We start from the raw sequence: 15,737 nt of genomic DNA, 5'->3' as shown, positions 1-15,737 counted from the left end.
CATCTAGACGTCATCTCTTTCAGGGAAGACCCTGCATTTTTCAACATGATAATGCCAGACCACATTCTGCAGCATTCACGTACTACTCATGGCTACGTAGGAGAAGGATCCGGGTACTGAAATGGCCAGCCTGCAGTCCAGATCTTTCACATATGGAGCATCATAAAGAGGAAGGTGTGATAAAGAAGGCCCAAGATGATTGAACAGTTAGAGGCCTGTATTAGACATGAATGGGAGAGCATTCCTATTTCTAAACTTGAGAAACTGGTCTCCTCTGTCCCCAAACGTCTGTTGAGTGTTGTAAGAAGAAGGGGGGATGCTACACAGTGGAAAGAAATGGCCTTGTCCCAACTTTTTTGGGATTTGTTGACGCCATGAAATTTTGAAACAACATATTTTTCCCTTAAAACGATACATTCTCTCAGTTTAAACTTTTGATCTGTGATTTGTGTTCTATTCTGAATAAAGTATTAGAGGTTGGCACCTCCACATCATTGCATTCAGTTTTTATTCACAATTTGTTTAGTGTCCCAACTTTTTTGGAATCCGGTTTGTAGGTTACACAAGTGGCCACTCACAGTACAAGGGGAGGTGGGACACAAATAGCAGCTTTTTCTGTCAGAACACACTCGCCCTCAGGAAAAAACATGCATCCATGGAGCTGATTTCTTTTGCAATTTGCACATTATGTTTACTACAGACTGTCTTTACTGTCATATCTATGAAAAGGTGAAGAGATTTGAAAGAGCGATCACAAGACCTAAACATTAAGTGAGTAATTCATGTTTATAACCTAACCTAATCATGCAAAACATACATAAAATATATATTTTGTAACAATGTATTTCATGTTTTATTTTTATTTGGCTTGTCAATTAATATTTTCCTATGCTCGAAAAATTATTTCTCATCCCACAGTTTTCGAGTGTGTTTTCAACAATATAGGATCATGGTACTACTCGGGTTGCTTTTGCTTTTTGAAGCTATCAGACTTGCAAATTTCCGAATCGTTCAAAGTTGGAATCTGTCTCATAGGAATACATCAGGACTGCTGTAATTCACAGGTCGCAGAAATCCACAGGTCTACCTGCTCAGCAGCCCTCATCAGGTGAGATGTAGCAGGCCAATCACAGCTCAGACCGCTGAGGCACTAAAGATTTCAAAAAGGCTCTACCTGAGATAGGTTTGAGAGGCAGAGATCATGCAGAGAGATAATACCCCATGTTAAAAGCTGCTGTAGCCTGCTTAAACTGTACATACAGGCAGTTTTATTTGTTCCTTTATTAAAGATGAAAAGTTAATTACAATTACTGATGGAACTGAATTCAAACAGGTAAGATATGGGCACCTTTACATTATTGCAAAACGTGCCATCCTTTATATTGGATCATTTACCAGGAAAGAGCAGAGAAAGTCTGGTGTGTGTGTGTGTGTATATACATATATATGTGTGTGTGTGTGTGTTTGGGGGGGGGCTCTGTTTAACACAAAAATTTCTGCCGAATATATCCAAGACATCTGGTTGGTGCATAGAGTATCAGAAACACTTGTTCTACTGTACGCTGAAACACTTCTAAGTCTGCTGCCAGCCATATTCTGGAAACCATCATTCTACATAATATAAAATACAAACGCATTCTGTGAAAGCATAGCACAGCTCAGAACTATACCATGCAAATGTACCATGGAAATGGGCCGCAAAATTAGATTTCATATATGAACCCACACCAAAAGACTCCACAATACCACATTACATAGGCGTGTGCAGGCTAATGTCAACAAATATTGCAATAACTGCTACAGATATGAGACCAAACATTAAGGGTATCCAATAAGATCCATGACTCACTGAGTTCAAATACAGACACTCAATCACTGCTGTTCCAAACCAGTTCAATTCAATTACAGTGCTGCTGAGTTTACAGGTGATTCAGTCATTTGTGTTTAATGAATCAAAACGTGTGCACTCACGATAATGTTCTCTCCAAGCGGCTGCCTGCTGAGCCAATGATCTCTCCAAGAGTGCAGAACGTCTGGCCCAGGAAATCCTACACCAACACACTCAAATTAACACATGTACACTTATGGAAACGGAAATATATTAGTAAATTGAACAATAAAGTATGTTTTTTGATATACAATATATGCTAGGGTTCTATTGTTCCATCAATATAGAAAATCTCACTCTCTCATTGTAAAATCTCATTGGTTCTGCACTGTTTACACCTCTGCCTTTAAAGCAGGAACAGCTCCATAAGCCTGGAGGAAAACAGACTAAATGCCAGTGCTCCTGATGATCCACCATTTAAGTTGCCATGAGGGGGATAGTAATATTAGTAATACATTAAAAACATGACTGGGATTGCAATGTTGGAACGCATTCTGCACTGTGTGACACCTTTTACTGAACAAGCTGTTCAATGCTGCTTATTTTAACAGATATTTAAACAGGATTGCCCTCCACACTAATCTGCCGTACTCTGTTTAGGTTTACTCTCCTCATCTAAGGAGTTTTCTATTGAGCTAATTAAAAACAGTCATTATCTCTGACTAAGTTTGGAAATGGCAATCCTAGAGGTGTCAGAATAAATTTTAAAGTATATTGGGAGTGCTTGTTCTTTCATTAAACACACACAGACACACACACACACACACACACTGAAGCAGCTGTTCCTGCAGGGCTACTTACTTTCTGTTCATCCACAAACAGCAAGAAGGGGCAAAAAGAGAGAGAGAGAGAACAGTTAAATATCAAGAAAAAGGCCACAAATAAAAAGCCATAATATTTTTTAAGATATTAAGAACAAGGTTTGCAATGAATTTCTGTTTCTTTCTGGTGTTAATATAAATTCCATTAAAAATTCATGACTCAAGGCATCATTCATTTATTTAATCTCCAGTTAAAACAAGCACTAAGCACTTCAAAATATTCATTTTTCCATTATCAGAGAAAGGCAAAAATATTTATTATAAAAAGAGATTATTTTGTTTATTTTTTTCTCAGTAACTTTGTCTTTACAGCCCCACATCCTTTCAGACCCTGTGTTGAAATTGGTCCTCTCTCATGTATGTCGGGAACTTGATTTAACCCTTTCTCTCAAAGAAAACACTAAGTGCTGTTTATAATTTAGTTGGTGATGTGATTGTGGTTCATGGATGCTATGAGTCCCTTTTTCTTTATATATTTGTATTATTTTTTACATATTTTCCCAGGATGCTTCCCTTTCTAAGAGACCTGTTGTTATTATAATTATCTAGAATTATGTAAAATTAATGTAAAAATATATTTCTCTGGCAAATATGGACACAAACTCCTGGTGCAAATAACAAAACAGAGAGAAATATATACTGAATTTTGGAGACTTACATGTTTGGAGATGTTTGAACTTCTTGTGTCCACATTGTACCTAAAGAAGAGCACAAAAGTCCAAATGGTTTAAACTGGCAATGCCACTTCAAATATAGCAGTTTAATGAAGACATGGAGAAGAAATGTTGTCATAAAACCATGGGCAAACTTTATTTTAAACAGGATTATAATTAGTGGCAGGAAAGGTCTCAGAGAGGCTATACAGGAGTAATTACAGAGAGAGAAGAAAATGATAGCCATTAGGGTGTGTGCGCGTCGTGGGAAGTGAGAGTGAAATGAGGAGCAGAGGGTCCACAGATTGAGCTCATTTCATTTCTTTGAACATGCTCCATTTTCCTCCAGGCCACAGCTCCCACAGGGAACCCTTAGGAGCTCACATGAATGAGACTCTGCAATGATTTTTGTTCGTGTTTGACAAAAAGAATCCTCTGTCTCCTTTCCTCGCATGCTCTCTTTCTCTCTGTTTCACTTCTCTCCTACTATCTGCTCTCACATCTTCTGGAGCATCATATTCTACAGCACTGATTTATCTTTGAGCACACACACACACACACATACAGCACAATATATCTGTGGCTGATTTATTTATGTTATACAGGCCTAATAAATGGGGAAAACTGGAAAAATAATGTTTGATGGCACAATACTGTAATCACTGCTGATAACCCGATTCCATTTTTAACCACATGCTTAGACAGAAATTTATTGTCACACTTATGTGGAGTTGAAGAGTTTTGAATGCTTTAACAGAATAACAGAGCAGAGGACAACTTAACTGCATTCATAATAAACGTTTAGGGGATGTGCAGTTAATGGGAAACAAACTAACTACGAATATAATTTTTTACCTGAAAATGAAAAAAGTGCAGTTGCCTACTAAAGTTAGATTTCTATTAAAATATATATATATTCAGGGGCAACATGGTGGCACACCATGTCCTGAGGATGTTGGTAGGTGGATTGGTTACTCAAAAGTTTCCATAGGTGTGAGTGAATGTGAGAGTGTGTGTCGCCCTGTGAAGGGTCCTGGTGTTCCCACCTTGCAGCCAGTGATTTTGGGTATGCTCTGGTCCCACAGTGACCCTGAACTGTATAAGCGGTCACAGATAATGAATATATGAATTAAATTTGTATTCCAATTCCCCATTCCATCTCAAATGGTACCAAAATGGTATATATAACAGTATATAATGGCACCAAAATTGCTAAACCATGTAAGGTGGAGCAACAATTTAGAATATGTTACTTCAATTATTTTTTTTTTAATTGAATACTTCTGCTTCACTGTGTTTCTTTTGGTAACATGACAATATATGCTTTTTTGTGCTCTCTTCAATTTCTGGCCAAATATGTTCTGAATATCAGTTTTGGTTTTGGCAATTTTCCAAATTGTATAAACTGTAATAAAAACAAGAGTGACACAAGACAAGAGAAACAACAGTGGTTGGTTCATTCTCATGAAGCATTATTATCTGGCAAAACTACAAAGAAAAGATTTTTAATGTTACCACAGGCCAACGTAATTCCATTGTGTAAATATAAACATGCACCATTCAAAATCACTCCACTATAAACAGGTGAGGGCATCATGACTAGATACAAGAGGAGCAGCCACCCAAAAGCTCAGTCTCTGCATGCAACCATATAGGTTTTCTTCAGAATTACACAAGTAGTGTCGCAGTCACAAAGCTCCAGTGAGGAGTTTGGTGTGTTCTATCCGTGTCTGCGTAGGTTTCCTCTGGGTGCTCCGGTTTCCTCCCTCGGGCCAAAAACATGTTGATAGGTGGTTTGGCGACTCAAAAGTGTGGATAGGTGTGAGTGTGTAAGTGAATGTGTGAGTGTGTGTCACACTGCGAAGGACTGACACCCCCTCCAGGGTGTGTTCCTATTCTCCATTCTCTGAGAGTAATTAAAGAGAAAGATTACTGTACTAGGCCATCCTGGGAAGGAGAATTTCACATTGAGCCTACAGTGACAGGTATTCAGGGTTGAACAGATAGAGAGGAATCATACTGCTGAAGCCCCGCCTTACCTCCTGGATCAAAGCTCTAGGGTAGTCTCCCAGTGTCTTTGCCCTGACATGGAGACAGCGCATCCAACAGTGAGATTTTAGCGAGCCCCCTCTGCTGGACCTCTGGGGGCTCAGGCCACGGTGATGTAACACAGCGGTAAACATGCCTCTCTCTCAACCTTTGTATTTGAATTTCTCCTCATTCTCCTTGAGTCTCTGTGGTCAGTGTGTAGCTGACCATGCAGATGGACGTGTAAAAGTTGTGCTGGTTTGAGGGGCAGTGTGTGACAGGCTCAGGCCCATAGGGGAGAGTGATGGATGGGCAGGAGTCTCAGTGCTCCCCTGGATGGAGCTGTGGAGCTCAGAAGATAAGATGCAGGATGAGGAGGGAATGCTAAATTTGAACATGTTCATTCAGAAATGAGGAGAGAGAAAGAATCTCAGAAAAGTCACAGGAGTCAAAATCTCCATCAGCTGTCAAGCTAAATCACACTAAAGCACCGTCACTGTAATCCACCCCATCTCAACTGCAACTTCTCTTCCTCTCCTTTATCTCCTCTTTGTCCTTTCTGTTGTTTCTCATCACCCTTTCCCTTTTGTCAATCTTCCCCTCAATATTTTCTCTCACTGTTTCTTTCTTTCACTATCTTTTTGTCTCTTTCACTTCCTATTACTCGTTCATTCATTCTGTTTTCTCTGCCTCTCCGATTCTTTCTCTTCTTTTCCCTTTCTCTCTCCATGTAATTCCCTCTCACTCTTTATTTTGTCTTTCTCTTTTCTTGCTCTTACCTTCCATCTTCATTTTCTTTGCCTTTCACTTTCATTTGCTCCTTCACACCTCTCCAGACTTCTCTCGGTTCCTTTAGATCTTTGTTTTCGCTCTCATTCTGTCCCACACCTTGTTTTTTGTCTAACTGTCTGTCTGTCTGTGTCTGTCTCTCTGTCTGTGTCTGTCTCTCTCTCCTGTATCGGAATGAAATTACAGCACAGTGTGAAGGCCGGGAGCGCTGCTGAAATGAGATTTAGAGCATGAGGATGATAAACTCACTCAAAAATTTAATGGCTCTCATTTACATACAGCAACAGCAAAATGGAGCAGAGGTGGGCCCTGTAATTCCAACCAAAAAAAAAAGCTTCCATTAAAAATGTCCTGTTACACACAACCAGAAAAAATGCCCAGATGAATAATCACTTTAAACAAGGTACAGTGAACTGGGAACAGCGTTTTTCCCTTCCAATTTAAAGAGGTGCTACAGCGGAATGAGAAATTAAATTACTTTCGCGGGCGAGGGTGTTTATGGAAGACGTGAGGTTATGTGTCCAGTTTACTTTCCTAATCACGGTGATAAGAAAACAGTTTCCTCTCAGTGTGAACTCAGTGCCTCATATCTCCTGCAGATGTTACTGACTCACTGCTATCTGTCTGGTTCCCGCTCCGCTCTCAGATACAGCTGCAGTTCAGCCCTGAAATATCACTGTGATGTGACCTTTGAAACGGAGAAAGCAGAAAAACTTCTAGTTAAGAGAGCGACAGATCAATACTGGGATGAAACTCTTGAGTCGGAGAGTATTCCAGTGTAAAGTTCACAAAAACATCAGTCAATATCAAATGTTTGATATGAGAGAAAACCTACAATAATGAGTTTATAAACTACCACAAACATATTCATTTCAAACATGTTGTACTTTTTTAGTATTTAAATATATACTTTGACCATGAAAAGCACCACAAAAGCACCAAGGGAGCAGCCATGATTCAGATACTCTTATTAAAGAATCTCTAGATGTCAGGGATGATTAGAAAAAGACTGACTGCACCTTTATAGTCCTGAAGAATCATTCATGCACTATTCACTCTCCAGTCCATACTCTAGATGTTTATAAAATAATAATAATTAATTTAAAAAAAATAAAACATAAAAAAAATCATCAAGGGTGTGACATTACAGCTATTCAATTAACAGCAGCATTCAATTACTGTAGGAGTTAAGTGATATATGTGGTAAGAAAAGTTGTTAACACATTTATTAGAAGCAGAGGATGATCTGTACAAAATAAAACAAAATACTAGCAAATAGAAATATGGACACATTAAGGAAAGCTATTTTAAAGTCCAGATCTGCCTTATGCTAAAGAGATAACAAACTCTGCGTACAAGCACAATATCCTAAGTCTCATTAGATCTTTAATGACAGATGTGTGGCAATTCATAGTACAACCAAAAGCAGACAATAATGCAACAGGAATAAATGAGTCTGTAGCAGTCAACAGCAGTTCAGACACTAAAAAAGGACCAACAAAGAAGGTGCTTTATCACACCGACACACCATTAAAAATCAGGAGTTTATTCACATGCTGAATTCCTTCATTTGAATACATTTCATGCACATTTTTTTTATTTACCATGTCTGCACCGTGGGAGTGCGAGCTAATCTACTCAAATCTCAGCATGCGAGCCTTGAATCTGAATAGCAATCAGATCAGTAGTAAAGCCATACCTGTAAGGCCTTTGTTCATGCTTATAGAAAAAGATAGGGTGCTAAGAATAACACCAGGTATATTCCATGTAATAACCATCATCTCTAAGATCCATCACTGATCATGTCCCATCATTTTTTTTTCACTAAAAATAGGAACAAATTAATTTCTTTGAATTGATGATTCAATTGTGCCAAGCAATAGTACATTAACAATGTGGTCTTTAGTTCACTTTCTGGCAATAATTGTGTCTTTATCACTGCCACTGATAGACTGTTAAGACTGCTCTTTGTTCACCTGCCTCACACTACAGCAACACAGCTCTTAACAGACTCATTACATTACGTTTTAAGCTGCTGGTTACTCTCTGTAACACCATAGTTTATAGTTCTTTGTTTATGTACTGCACTTGGTTTGTTTTGCTCCGGTGAAGAACGTGTACCCTTCTAAGACTTAGTTCCTCTCAAGTTTTATTCCTCATGTTGTGAAGGATTGTCTTCTTGCCACTATCACCCAACTGTAAAGCTGCTTTTTGAAAATACTAGTTCTAAAAAAGTTCTCTATAAATAAAATTGAATTGTATATTTTTGCGAGGATTTGATCACATACACAACCTATATTAATATCATGTTTATTGTAGGCGTGACCATCCAAAATGTTTAAAGGTTAAGCCATGTCCCGGTGTGGGCATTCTAGTGTTTCAGTGTACTAATAACAGCTAATATTAGAAGCTGTATTTTAAGCAGTTATCTTCTCGTGCAACTGTACACATATTATCTGATACACATGCACAACACCTCCTCCAATATCATAGGAACATACTTTGAAGAAACATACATTTTGGAATATATTTAACCATTTTTTATTTCTTGACCTAATGTGAAAATACGCTGCTCTTTACACTTTGTGTGAAGTTGACAGCAATGACACTGACACCTTGTGGCCTGGAAGATTTTTAGCGATTCTGTATTAAATCTATTGTAAACATGGCCACACCCATGTCAGGAAGCCACACTGGGACTTCAATAGTTCCTAATTCTTAATGACGTGTGAGTTGCACTACAGAGAAAACATTTAAAATAATTAATAATCAATTTTATAAATATTGTTTTTTTTTTTTTCTGGTGGTAAAATAATTACTTATTGCTCATTTAAATTCCTTTAAAATTCAGAAATGCATTTCTATCTCCAGAAAAGTTAGCACTTTAGAGATAAGTGTTAGTCTGTTGCAGCAGATACAATATGCTGCTAAGATAAAAGCCATTCCATTGTGTCATCGAGTGCATGGATCTGTGTTATCACCAGAATATTAATGTAGTGTAGCTACTGATCAATCATAAGTCAGTTAGAGGGACGATAGAAGGGCAGGAACTGTTGTAATAGACGATGCTCGTTCCCGTGTCTGTCAATAAATAACCATTTATTCAAGGAGATATTGATTCGAGAATCTTGCCAGGATAAGAATACGTGATGATAATTTCATGGGTATTAACTCTTGCCTCCTGCCACCAATACAAGAGACAGAGGTCAAAGGAGCAAATCCTCATGCATTCAAAACAAGCATCGACCAATAGGTGCCTAGAAAGAAAGAAATCATATGCACTTAGCCCTAACACACGCATGGAAAGACCAAAATTCTCATCACATAAGAAAGTGAAAGGCAGATAGAGATGCAGCAAGGATTTTCTTTGTGCTCTATGGGTACTGAGTATCAATAATTCAGCCCCTTAATGATTTTCAGTGGGGATTAGCTTAGCATCAACACTACGCTATGGGGGCTCTCCAAATACTATGACTCAACAGTCAGCACCAGCCAAGACATGACTCAAATTTACCATCTCCTACGCTAATGTAGCTACTAACAGAGCTGTGGCATCATTGGCTCTAATTAAATAGCAGCTAAACATTTCCCAGGAAGCATATAAAACATATGGCATTTAATGAAACAGCCTGAAAGGGCTCTGAGGGAATAGAGAACAGCAGACAAAGGATATGAATGATGACTGCACAATAGATGAAGCTTGTGTGCTTTTTGAAGGAGACAATAGTCACAGAACAATACATGTTGTCATGATGGGACACTTTCCACTTGACTAACAGGCTCTTTAACATGTAAAGTTCCTTTAAAGCTCTATCTCTTATACACACAGTGGACCCCACTTCCCTCATGGTGAAAGAGACAGACGATGCCATGCTCCATCTGTTTATTGACATCCAGATGGCTAGGAACCTGAGCTCCCCACTGACCGTACCTCAAGGCCAGGTACGTGCGCATCCTTTCAAACCAATGCAATGTATGAATCAAGTCTAGGCCTCTAGCAGAAGAAAATGTGCCAGAATTTATAGCAATGCGCAGAGAGAGCATCCATGGAGTTTATCTCAGATTGTATTACGCTGATGCTAGTGCTCCCAAAAAGAGTCTTTTGTCTGATTTGTGCAGCGTGACATTAGAGAGGCAAAGGTAAAAAGCTTCAGAAATACCAAATCAATAATGGCTTTGGCACACTTGTGAAGACAGCTATAAAAAAATGACAGGTTTACCCTTCTGCAGACAAAACTCAAACCCAACATTGTTTATCCCCCCCCCCCCCTCCTCACAGCCTGCAAACACTAGCTTCTGCTCAAATGGAAGAGAGCTGTGTCAGAGTTGCTATCGATTATGGTGTGTGAAAAATAAAGAACCAGAGAGAAACAGACTGGAGTGAAGGTGCAGGTGAAACAGAAATAGGATTCAAGACTGGGAGGGGTGAGAGATAAGGGGAAGTGCACGCATCTTTGAGTGAGAAAGAGATAGAGAGCTGATGGAGTGGACAATTATAGAACAAATAGGAAATGTACCCAGGCCTATATATATATATAAACATACCTAACAAGTTACAGAGAAGTGCAGTAAGCGATAGAAGGTGGGAGGGTTTATGTAGGGAGACGCTACGTGAGATGCATTGTGAAGGGATGACAGGAGAGAGTGAGGACGTGGGTCTAGAAGAACAGGAGAACAGACGGATGCTGTGTGCCTCACTGTGGATGGGGTGTCTGTCAGGTTCTGATCTATGTGAATGATCCGAGCAAGAGTTTGTTCCAAGTTCCAGCTGATCTACCATCGGTGTTCCTCTAAACCCCCACAGAGGACATCGATCAGCAACCCAGGAGGCATGAAGAGAGAGAGGGAGGAAGCTCTTGTGGGTTTCACTTGAAAAGAACCTTTTGAAATAATGTGTAGGCTCAAAAAACTGACCAAAATAACATGCTAACACTTTCAATGACCATATGCACTTCATTTATTTCACTGATCTGGTCATATTATAGGCAGTTTAAATGTGGCTTCAGCCTATGGATTTATGGACCAATCTTTATTCCATTCTTAACCTCTCACTATGACCAGTCTGTTTCAATATATAAATTGTTAAGAGGTAACCTGCTCTTAAAGGAACACTATGTAATATTTTCAGCTTAAAATGACTGCTTAAAAATCATTGCGATGGTTCACTGACTAATAATAGGGAGAATAGGGTCTCTATCATTGCTACTCTGGGCTCAGCACTGCAGAAACAGCACTACATAACTTTTGGAGAAGGGCAGGAAACCATCCACCTCCCTCCTCCACTCTCCACTGATTTCAATAAAGTGCTGTATAATCAGTTACTCAAGAGGGAGCCCCAGGAGCAAAATACCCAAATCTTACCTAGTGTTCCATTAAGTATAATGAGTCAGGCAAACAGTGCTGCCCAAAGTCAGAGACCATTCATTCATTATCTGTAACCGCTTATCTAGTTCAAGGTCGCAGTGGGTCTGGAGCCTACCCAGAATCACTGGGCGCAAGGCAGGTACACACCCTAGAGGGGGCGCCAGTCCCTCACAGGGCAACACACACACACACACACACACATGGAGAGAACACACCAAACTCCCCACAGACAGTCACCCGGAGCAGGACTCGAACCCACAACCTCCAGGTCCCTGGAGCTGTGTGACTGAGACACTACCTGCTGCACCACCGTGCCGCCCAATAAGAGACCAGTAATTAAATGTCCAGTAAAATCCGCCATTACGTACATGTTCTTCATTTTAAAAGGAGATTAAACATGGACAATCAAAGGAAACTCAATGTAAAAGAAGGTGTTTCCAAATTTGGAGTTCAATAAAATAATTTAATAATGGAGAAAAAAATGGGGCATATACCAGTCTCCTAACAAGGGGACTCCCAAAGCAAAAGTAGCCCTTAAAGTTAAGGTTAGGGTTAGATTTTTCTTTGTGTTTCTCTACCTGAAATAATCTACAGCTTTCTGTCCAATCCTTCCACTAAGAAATTGTATCTCCACAGTGTGGGTCTAAAAGGATGTGGACCAGTAAGGAAGTGAACTGAAAATTAAATGAAATAAATGAAATCAGACCGAAAGAATCTGTTGGTGTTCCCAGAACACTGGACTGGCCTCTTCATCACTGAACGAATGCTGACAGCTGAGAAATGCTTCAGGTCCCTTCAGATTTCACTGAAACCACTGAAGGATGTTCTTCCAAAAGGAATTGTAATTGTAATAAACACATAAGACCAATGCCCTGACCAAATATTTTAACATATATATTTAATTCTACAGCAATATAGCATGCCACTTTTGGCTGGACAACAAATAATGAAGAGTGGTATCTGTATACAGTGATTATGCTACACAATTTTCATATAAATATCAAAGCAGCAGTCAAGTTCAGCACTTAAACAGAACAGACAAAAGCAGAAATCTGCTAATTCTGTTCTTGACTGATTCCAGTCGTGCACCCAAAGTAATAATTGCTTTAGCTACAAATAATAATAATAATAATAATAATAATAATAATAATAATAAATGAAAATATTATTTTCAAAATGGTAAAAAAAATGTTGAAAACGAATTTTCACAGAAATATATATTTTAAAATGTTCAAGTTTAATTGGTTACTCCCTACAATGACACTGTGAAAATTAACTCTTTGATGTAATGTATTGGCAATCATGTATGCATTTGGTAATTAAATTCAATGCATCAGGTTTTTAGATGTGATTATAATAGGCCAAGAACTTAAAACTTTCCTGAAAACATTCACACTTCTGAAAGAGATAAAAGTATCCACTTACACGTCAAACCGAAGATTCTGCTTTTCCTCAAAGAAGAAATCCAAAACGAACTTCCGTACAAAATCTGGATTCAGCGTGTTGTCAATCACCTCTGTTCTGCCAAACTGGAAAAGATACAAATGAATCATAGAGGAAGTAAAGGTCAGGCTTTAATGTTGTGTCTATAATTCACCAGTGTTAGTTCTACTACACTATTACATTGCTTAGATTCTTCTGCAGTGGGGCATTTTCTCACTGAGTAGCTGAAAACTTTTCTGTCAGTCACCACACTAACTTTGAGTACAGAGCTCCTATTTCCATCAGCCAATGGGCTGCATGCTCTTTATGAGGCAGTGATGGGCTATCGATCTCCTTCTATACCTGAGAACACCTAAACCCCCTACAGCCTCAGAGCCAGCTATCAGTCACACAGACTTAAAGTCCACATTACAGATCCAACTCACATCTAGCCTATACCTGCAATACCCTTTAATCCCATACATTTCTCAAAGGTCTATATTTAAATTGTAAAAACGGAGAGGATTTAAAATATTTGTCAGTGTATTAAATACTGTAGAGCAATTTTGAAGACTAAGATCTAGAAAGCTTAGTAACAGGTATCAGCATCCAGTTGCAAGTGTATGATATGGTTATAGTGGATCAGAGGTATATGTGTTGTAGCACGATAAAATGAAACCCAAATGGATTTTAATTATTCACTCAATATCTACAACTTAATGTCTTTGTTTGCAGGGGCGCAAATGCCCAAAAGTATGCAAGCATGGCCCATGATGTTAGTTCTCAGACTGCAGCATCAAAGTGAGTCTTGTTTTTAGGTTGACAACTCAAGCCTTCTGCATTTTCATCATCTTGTTGATTCTACTCAAAAGGAATTCACAGAAACGGCTGGAGCTCTACAGAGAAAAAGAAGACACTCTGGGATCAAACAACCTTTTTCCAGATCTCCATCATCTCCTCAACACGCCTCCCACCAGTGCCCCTCAGGGCCTTCATGGCCTTCAGAGGAGGACAACTGACTACTGAGAACTAAAAATGACATGTTTGTCGTTTTTGGTACATTTATATTTCATAGAATCATACAGCTATGGGTTTAATCTCTGAAAATGTAGCTAAAGACCTTATGTCAGTGTTTTTGTGGAAAATAAAATAATTCAAACTAGTGAAAACAAAATATAATTTTAAATCAGGTGTTTAAATTATTAGGATAAATTAGCAATTTGAATTTCTAAAGGGTACACAGCAAATACACCAGTGTTAAATCAACACTATTAGTGTTAAATTAACACTGAGAATGTTGACAATTTACATTTTTACACTAATGGTGTTGATTTAACACTGGTGAATTTGCTGTGTAGGGCCAATTTCATAAAAACCATTACTCCAGACATTTTAGAAATCCTAGATATGTCTGTGAAAAGAGATTAGCATTAAGCCTTGCTTCTTTCATTTAAGGATAATGGTGAAATAACAAAACAGAAATCAGGACATATGTTAAGAATGTGTTACAAGAATTTAATTCTAAGTAACAGATGTCATAAAAAGTTCATGAACATTTCCGCTAGCCTGGCATTAACATAAAACCATTCATGGGGACATGGGGACATAGGATATTCTCACTTAAGGTCTGCTTGCAATAGTCCTATTTCTCCCAACTTCTCCAAAAAAAGGTTGGATCCCTAAAAGACAGGTACTTGCCTGCCTTTTCTCCACCTCCTGTAGGGTGGAGGCTGGCAGGAGAGGCAGGAGCACAGCAGGTGAGCTTTATGTGGAAGCAGCTACCCCGAGCAAAAGAAAAATCTCTGATTTTTTTCCATTGGGAGATTAAGGTACCCTTACTGCTATCTACTGTATTTCATTCTCTCAAGAGCTCCCATTAATACTGCCATGCTCTTCATTTCATATGTAGAGGACACTTTAGTGTCAGAGTCTCAAGATTCATTAACCAGACTCTGGCAGCTGTTTGTGTGCGTGTGCGCGCGTGTGTGTGTGTGTCAGATTGTGACACAGAGACAATGGGGAAAGCCTGACTCTCCGTTGCATCATTCTCATTTGCTTGCTAACAACATTCAATAGAGAACAAGTGAAAGTAATGAAGTACAGGAACACATACTGAAAGACATTAGTGTGTGATGGAAGGTGTAATGTGTATTTTCAGAGCAACCTTTCAGATTAAATGTGATATGATTTGCTATTCAGCAACATTTCTTGTTTTTTTTCTGGTGTACATTATAAAGTCATTTTGTATGTAGATGTAAGCAGTATATAATCACATTTGAGGAAGATATTTCTATATAAAATGTAGGTTAAAGGCATCTTATGAATAAAGAGACACATAAAATTCAAATTCCTCATTCTGGTAGCAGGCGACACACTTAAAGTGGAACAAAGTATCATCCGGCATGGTTGCTTTGCCCAGGAGGAGCCAGAGAGCCACAGAGAATGCATTCCAAGGGACAGAAGAAAAAAAAAACAGCTATTATACCCTTCCTTTAAAAATGGAAAAAATCACACACACCACATTGCTATTGCAAAGTTTTGTGGAACTAGGTTACAAGCACCATGGTAGCCCTGAGCTGTAAGATGATAATGCCATCAGGTATATTTGAGCTAACAATGGCAGTCCATTCAGCCAGAGATTAGCATTAAAAGCCTTTCATATTCACACAGGAAAAGTTTTTAACAGGGCTCTTCACACATTTATTTGCACTAAGAGTGTGCTATCCAAAAGTTTTTGACAGCCCTCTTCTGCCTTATCACATTGCTGGATCT

The 15,737-nt window shown here is 38.8% G+C and overlaps 1 protein-coding gene across 1 annotated transcript in view; it reads right to left on the bottom strand.

Moving 5' to 3' along the window:
* The window catches only part of LOC136691801 (copine-9-like), a 127,329-nt gene that overhangs the window by 75,952 nt on the left and 35,640 nt on the right, over window positions 1-15,737 (bottom strand). Inside the window, exons 4-7 of the mRNA XM_066664615.1 lie at window positions 12,969-13,072; window positions 3,368-3,407; window positions 2,690-2,692; window positions 1,972-2,048 (exon numbers count right to left, since the gene is read on the bottom strand). Of these exons, the coding sequence (XP_066520712.1) occupies window positions 1,972-2,048; window positions 2,690-2,692; window positions 3,368-3,407; window positions 12,969-13,072 (224 nt within the window). The remainder of the gene's footprint in view (window positions 1-1,971; window positions 2,049-2,689; window positions 2,693-3,367; window positions 3,408-12,968; window positions 13,073-15,737) is intronic.

The sequence above is a fragment of the Hoplias malabaricus genome, chromosome 3 (genome assembly GCF_029633855.1).
Source record: "Hoplias malabaricus isolate fHopMal1 chromosome 3, fHopMal1.hap1, whole genome shotgun sequence".
NCBI lineage: Eukaryota > Metazoa > Chordata > Actinopteri > Characiformes > Erythrinidae > Hoplias > Hoplias malabaricus.
Note: the sequence above shows the minus strand (reverse complement) of the source record. Positions and strands in the feature narration are given on the sequence as shown.